The sequence below is a fragment of the Antennarius striatus genome, chromosome 5, assembly GCF_040054535.1.
Source record: "Antennarius striatus isolate MH-2024 chromosome 5, ASM4005453v1, whole genome shotgun sequence".
Lineage (NCBI taxonomy): Eukaryota > Metazoa > Chordata > Actinopteri > Lophiiformes > Antennariidae > Antennarius > Antennarius striatus.
In genome coordinates, this window is record NC_090780.1 from 19,012,716 (window position 1) to 19,020,131 (window position 7,416).

At 40.5% G+C, this 7,416-nt stretch overlaps 1 protein-coding gene across 1 annotated transcript; it reads right to left on the reverse strand.

Moving 5' to 3' along the window:
• Positions 1 to 3,092: 3,092 nt before the first annotated feature.
• Positions 3,093 to 6,057, reverse strand: LOC137595567 (globoside alpha-1,3-N-acetylgalactosaminyltransferase 1-like). The gene is made up of 3 exons (XM_068315762.1): positions 5,791 to 6,057; positions 5,338 to 5,400; positions 3,093 to 5,063 (listed from the first exon to the last, which is right to left on the reverse strand). Exons 1-3 carry the CDS (start codon positions 5,819 to 5,821, stop codon positions 4,105 to 4,107), a joined length of 1,053 nt encoding a protein of 350 aa, XP_068171863.1. The 5' UTR covers positions 5,822 to 6,057; the 3' UTR covers positions 3,093 to 4,104.
• Between the last annotated feature and the right edge of the window lie 1,359 nt (positions 6,058 to 7,416).

Sequence of the window (7,416 nt, forward strand, 5' to 3'; positions counted from 1 at the left end):
TTGTGAAATACTTTTGCGTGTATTGACTGACGCATAATTAAAACATGTTGCACAAATTCTTCCTGTTTCTTAAGAAAAGCTGCCACATCTGAAAATACTCCATCACCAGTCAGTTTCTGAATAATATTCTCGTCTATACAAATACAGTACCACACACGAGAATAATAATAATAAAAAACTTTGTATGTAAAGTTTTATGAAAAATATTTCATTACCACTTCTCTCTTAATAAGTACCGGTAGTCCTCAGTAATAAGATGAAGCAGCAAGCCTTGGATCTCACAGCTTAATCCGTTGTGGTTTTATATACAGTATGTGGCAGCTTTGACCACTTTGTTGGTCATTGGATGTTAAGTACTTTGCCTTTACATTTGCCTATAAATAGCTGTAATTAATTTTCTTTTGATGATGTTAAGTAGCGTGATATCAGCACTGGGGGCAGATGTTTGCCCCCCCCCCCCTGAGAGCTGCAGCTCTGCTATCTTCTAGTTTCAGTTTGATCTTGTGATTAAAACAGCACACTTTGGTGTTGGTGTTGTAGCCTTGGGCAGGGTGGGGGAAGGCTTGTGTGAATCCAACAGATTATCTTACCTCACACACTCACATGATGAGAACATAAACACACACACACACACACACACACACACACACACACACACACACACACACACACACACACACACACACACACACACACACACACACACACACACACACACACACACACACATATGCTGTATGCACACAATACATTTGACCATTCTTGCATTTGCAGTCGTGCTCTTCCTATGTGGGTTTACTGATAGATAAATGCTTGTAGGAAATATGAATCTTGAACATTCAATGCAGTTATGATTAAGATAATTGATGGTGCCCTTCATTGACCTACCAATCACTAAACCCGGTTATTGGTTGGTAAACAACTTTGACCTTGAGCATTATATTTCCTGTATTGTCCCATGGGTTAAATACATGTTAATTTTAAAACCCTGTCTGTCTTATCCCAGAGGTTCGTCTGACAAGTTGCCTGCTGTGTAAACAACTAAAGCTGGGGTGGATAGGACTCGTTGACTTAAGAGCTTCTGTGTTTGCAGATACAGTATTCCCCTTGATAGAAACTCTAGAGTTCAGTGTGAAGATTAGAATATGTTAAAATAACTCACCTTTAAAGGCTAAACACTAAAGACAAGAAGACTATAGTTTTTGAACTGTGTAAACATTTTCAAGGAAAATGTCCACTGACGTTCTTATTCTGCATAGAGGAAATGCTCCAACTCCATCACTCACTTCTGCTCATAATAACTCTTCATCAAAGTTCTGTGCCAGACAAAGGAAAACCTGCTTTCAAACATGCTATTCCCAGGAACTACAGGGGGTTATTTTTTAGCCATGCTTTGGCTTTGGTGATAATCAAAGGAGCATAGGGTTTGGGTCCTGAAATCAGCTGCAGTCAATGAGACTCCTCTGTTGTCAGCTGAATTCCTTTGAAGGTTGATGTTTCTTTTCAGGATTTGATTGCTTCCTCCCATGTGATCCTTTATCATCCTGCCAATGAAGTAGTGTCACTGAGTGTCACCGTGTGACTCTAATCAAAGGTGCAATGTGCATCTGTGTGAACAAACTCCAGGCTTTTTAGTCACATTTTAGGGTGTTGAGGAATTAATTAATGGACCTTCTGACTAGAGATACATATTCAGTTTATTTTCTCCTACCTTGTCAGTTGAATTGTTTGTTGGAGGTGTTCAAAAGACAGACCACTTTTGTTGCCAAGCTTCTGTCAGGAAGCAGGTCATGCAGTGGCAGCGAGTTAAAAACCGTTTGCAATGACATCACTGTGTATTTTGTTGAAATGTAAACATCATCTTATGTAGATGCATGGATAGGAAGCCAAATACAGATGATGACATAAATGGATAACTGAATCTGAATGTGTGTAATTGAAGTTTATCTTGAGAATTAAATATTTTTCAAAATTTAACGGCTTTTTTGTATATAATCAAATTAAAAACGGAAATTAATTTAGCAACACCTACTTACAACTGAGTAGTCGCCCCATCATCAAAATTTTTTTCCAGTGATACTTAGCTATAGGTGAGACTTTAATAACCATGTGTGGCAGTACTGCAGTGCATCATTAGCTCACACTGTTACCCGGCAGCAACATCCTAAACTGGATTCCACCCAGATGCTCCAGGGTCTGAGTTAAATATGAACACATGTATGACAGGTGAGCTTCCAGATTTCCTCTTGATGTTCTTGATTGTTCCGTCATCTAGGCGTGGCACGAAACACTTGAACCACCAACCACAACCAAAGTTTCCAGTGTGGAGTATGTCTCGCAGTGTCGTCTAAGGGGCTTACACATAACAATTTATACATACGAACAACTGGTATGAATTATGATATTACAAACTGATATAATGATGTCTAATGAATAATACACATTTTGTTGTTACTTGTGAATAGTGACATCTGTTCCGCTGGTGTCATTACCCATGTTTGTTTGTTTGTTCGTTTGTTTGTCTGTATGGTATCTGTAAATGTGAATAGAATTTGTGTTGGGTAATTAAGGAGGATAATCTGATCAATTCAGATTCTGTAGAACTTTTTCACCGTTTGGCAAGAAAGGACCTTTTTATTGAAAAAAAAATCCAATAGTATTGAAGATAATCAGTGAATTAGTAATTATTAATAAAAAATATATGAAATACAGAATGTATAGGGACATTTAATTTTCTTTAATTGAAGTTAATCATACAAATGAGTTACATGAATAGAAACTTTAAACTTGCTGGGCTTATTGTCCAGTGACTCACATGACAGGAATTAAAGCCATTATTCTTTAAACTGCTTTGCATTATGCGTGAAAAGAGGTGCTCAGCATTGATCAAGTAGCCAAGTACCCCCCCCCTTCTTCACACACACACACACACACACACACACACACACACACACACACACACACACACACACACACACCTACACACACACACACCTACACACACCTACACACACACACACGCACACACACACACACACACACACACACACACACACACACACACACACACACACACACACACACACACACACACACACACACACACACACACACACACACACACACACACACACACACACACACACACAAACACACAAACACATACACATATATATAGTGTGAACATCAGTTATCAATTTAATGCATATAATTGTTTGAAATGACAGTTGAACACAAACAATTCAAAGCAGTTTTTCTTCTGGTAAAAAAAGCCGTCTGAAGTTTACCTCCAGCTTCACTCCACGTGGCAATCTGGCCCCGTGGACAGATTCTGTTGGCAGTGAGAAAAATCCAGCTGCTGCAGTTTAACCCTCCCATTAAAACACGGGACACATGGAGGAGAAGAGTGTGTGAGCATTTTTGTGTGTCAGGATGAAGGAAACATGAGTACTTCCAAAGTCAGGTCATGTCAGTTCATCAATTTCTTCAATTCAAGGATGAGAAAAATAACAGTTTTGAAGAGAAACATTGGTACAATTCATCCATTCACTCATTTCAGAACTTGTTTTTTTTTTGTTTTTGCACAAGCTTAAAAAAGGGTGTTCTCTGAACACATGCAGAAGCATCTCATTGTACCATTTTTTTTAACCTGCCTGGTATTTAAAGACCTTGAAACAGCAGGTCTTCCAGTTAATGATTGACCACTGTGGGCGAAAGTGTGTACTTATCCTGTTGACTCTTATCACTGGTGACCACAAAGCCAGTGGAGCACTATCTCCTAGCCTGACATTAATGGAGGGGACAACGTTTTATTTAAAGAGACAGGTCAATTTATTTTTTGTCTTCTTTGGTAGAGATAACAGGCATGCAGCGACGCTGTGCACACAGATGGGACCTTCATTCAGAGTTGATTATGTCGATTGTGTGCATGGGATTGTTGGTGATATTATCAGCTAATTAAACAGTAAATTAAGTGAAATGTAAAATGATCCCTCATAGTATGATTTGGAGACCTTGACAGCGGCAGAGGTCCTTCATGTCATAGCTCTACCTGCGCCCATTGTTTAAAGAGTTCGGACGGAAGAACCGATATTTTACAATGATTCAACACTTGAACTCCTCTTTCTTGTCTTCATCTAAAGCCTCACATTGCCTTCCCAAGGAGACCAGTCTCGGTACAGGAACATCAGCAGCCAGAGCCGAGTCCCACCAGCTGTACTCTGGTGACAGCACACAGGTCGGCCTGTGGTTGATCAGGTAGCGGTTCAGGTAGCTCTCTTCAAGGCCTTTGGCTAGTACTCCGTTAGCCTGGTCTTGCAGAATGAGCATAGAACAGACTCGAGCCAGTCTATAGAGCTCAGAAACCAAACCTCCATACAGCTCAGAGGTATAGTAATAGTCTCCTTCATTTTCTGCCACGTAAGCTGAAGAGTCTTTTTCGATCTCGAAAGGAAATGAATTTCGGGGCATCCCGAAAAGCTCTGGGTGTAACGTGGCTACCAAGTCTCCCAGGATTTCCTCTCCCACTGGGGCAACAAACTCTTGATCAATGTCAACACAGAAGAGGTAGTCAACATCATTGCCAATGGTGTCTTTGATGGTCTCAGCAAGCAGGATCATACGCCGATAGGCCAACTTCTCCCACCCGGGCAGCTCTGCAATAGAGATAACCTTCATCCGGCGGTTAGGCCCCAGCTCAGTGGGGGGCTCCAGACCACGGGCATTGTCTGTGAGAATGTAGTAGGTCACTAACTGATGGGGGAGAAAGTATGTTTCAGCTGAGGACAGGAAACGTCGGACGAACTTGGCGTAAGTTCCCACCATGAAAGCCAGCAGACCTGTGTGGATCCCCTGCTGAGCAAGTTGAGCCCTACGGTGAACTGATTTACGGCTATCGCCCCACACTAATTGAGCTCCCCAGGGTGTCTCCAAAGGAGTTTGTGGCCCCGCCGCCTTGACATTCACCAGGCCTGTTGTTCCTCTTCCTCTCTCCATTGCCAAGGCGTGAAAGACTGGATGAGACGACTGCACACCAACTGCGGCTTTACGTCCTTGGAGAAAGTCTGAGGGCAAAACATGCTTGTGTTTCATCACAGAAATGTTTTTGTTACTGGTGCATGCATACACAATTAAAGTCAGTCTAACTGACCTACTTTTAATTCCCTCGTATATTTCTGTTCAATTTATTATTCCTAATAATCTGTGACAATAAACATAAGATGAAAAAATTAATCCCTCATGAGGCATGAGGCAAAAATCGTGTGTCACAAGCAGATTTTTTGATTTGCATTTAGGGTGCAACATGAAGAATAGCAGAAGGAGTAGGCAAACACTTACATATGAGAAGAAATAGGAGAAAACAGTACAGGAACATTTGAAATCTGGTCACTCTGATTGGTCCTGTTTGCAGAACAAAAACACATGTACACGGATAAATGAAACCAGTAGTAAAGCATCAACAGTGTTTTATCTTTCGATTCTTTTTGTACATTGCATCAATGTGCATTCTCTTTCTCCAGCCACAGCATTTGGGACAAATTTGCTTAAGCTTTTAGTCTAATGAAGCACTTATTTTGCCTGCAATGAGACCTAAATACCTCAAGAGAAAAGGGTTGCAAAGCTCCAGAGGTTGCATTTCATCCTCTTTTGCTCAAACTAAACACCCCAGTCTTTAGAGCCCCTAAGTTTCATCTAAATCCAAACAAGTCATCAAATCAATGACAAGAGACGGGCAAACAACCAGATGTGATGGTGTAGAAGAGGTGGAGCAACGACTGAGGTTGTACTGACCTGCAGGCATCTTCAACGGGAACAGCACCATACTTTGACCTCTTGGTGGGTAAACACGTGAACCTTTGTCTGAGGCCAATGTTTTCTACCAAAAGATCTCTTCCCCTGCTGTTTCTCCTCTGCTCACTCTGTCTCTTCCTGGAAACGTGCTGTTGAACTGTTCCACCAGTCAACATTCTCTGACTTCGCTCACTTTTTCTTTCTCTTCTCTTTTGGGTTCATATTTTCCACTCCCTTTTCTTCACAGAACTTATTTCTGCGCCCCCCCCCTTCACTTCCCCCTACAGGCATTTCAATATTCGGCTTTGGAGGAGAGACAGCCAGATGTGCAGGGAATCTGGGCAAATGGGAGGAGCTGATCTGAGGGGAGAGAATAAGACACAAGGAAATTGCACAGACAGGAGCGATGTGCATGTTACCTTTTTTCCTCCTGTTCACACTGGAAGTACAATGAAGAACCTAACCTCAATAAATGTTCATGTATTCTTTAAATGCAGACTCTGATTGAGGTACAGACATAGTTAAAAACTAGGTCAATTCTGCAGCTGGAGGAAATCTTTCTTTCCATAAGGTGGCAGCACTAAAAAGGAAATACAACATAGCAAGCGGTGCACGTCACAAGTCAACATGCAGACAAGATGTTATGATTTATCATTATGGATCTGTGTAAAATCACTATCAAAGTAGTTTCTGAAACACAATGATGGAATGACACATGAATTAAAATAAAACTTCAAAGCGATTCACATAGTTGCTGACGCATGTGATGGAAAAAAAATTTAAGCTTCTATGTTATCTTTTGCACCCAAACCAAGATGCACCACTACTACCAGTATGTAGAAGGTATCCCAGTATCTCTGTGAGGCTGCACTTGAAGATAAATGCTGATATTAGCAAGAAGCAATACAGTTTACTATGACCAAAATGAGAGAACACATAATTTTAGTTTTTATTTCATTTTATTTTATTTTATTTTATTTTATTTTATTTTATTTTATTTTTGGTGATGTAATCATTTTACACATTTGCAAAAGTTACAACTCAAATAAATGTAATAATTTATCGACAAGCCCCTCTTTATCTCATCAACCTACCACAGACTGTAATCGAAACAGCGACTCAAACACACTCAAGAGGTCACTTTGCCAGTTTATTACGATAAATCTCCTTTTTTTTTTTTGTACATCCATACAGAAATTGCAACGTCATATTGATTTGTGTAAACATTAGACTGAAGCATCAGTCAAAAACAAAAACATGAAGAAAAAAGCACAGGCTACACTAAGTGATGGATCAATTACAGGATGCATGTGAAGTATTGTCCAGAACATCTTTTATTTCCTCTCACCTTGTTGGCAGCGAAGTGGGGCAGGCTGTTCCAGCCTGGAGGATCGAGACTCTGTTTAGAGGACTCATAAGGTTTTGTGTCAGAAACACTTCCACTATTGTCTGTGAACTGATTTGCACCATGTGGAGATGAGGATGCACATTTATATTAAGGCGTTAAAGATGAATGTGCATGAAAGTTGCAGTGCAGAGCGCCTATTCTACAGATTCTGCTCAGCCATGAAGCATGATAGGTCCATTAATACCAAATAAATAATACCAGACAAGGAATATTACTGC

Excerpts from the sequence above, each read along its gene's own strand:
- LOC137595567 (XM_068315762.1), bottom strand. The coding sequence starts at position 5,821 with ATGGTGCTGTTCCCGTTGAAGATGCCTGCAG. Across the intron at positions 5,401-5,790 it reads CCCGTTGAAGATGCCTGCAG|GACCAATCAGAGTGACCAGA; the intron begins GTCAGTACAACC and ends TTCTGCAAACAG. Across the intron at positions 5,064-5,337 it reads TCTCCTATTTCTTCTCATAT|ACTTTCTCCAAGGACGTAAA; the intron begins GTAAGTGTTTGC and ends TTTTGCCCTCAG.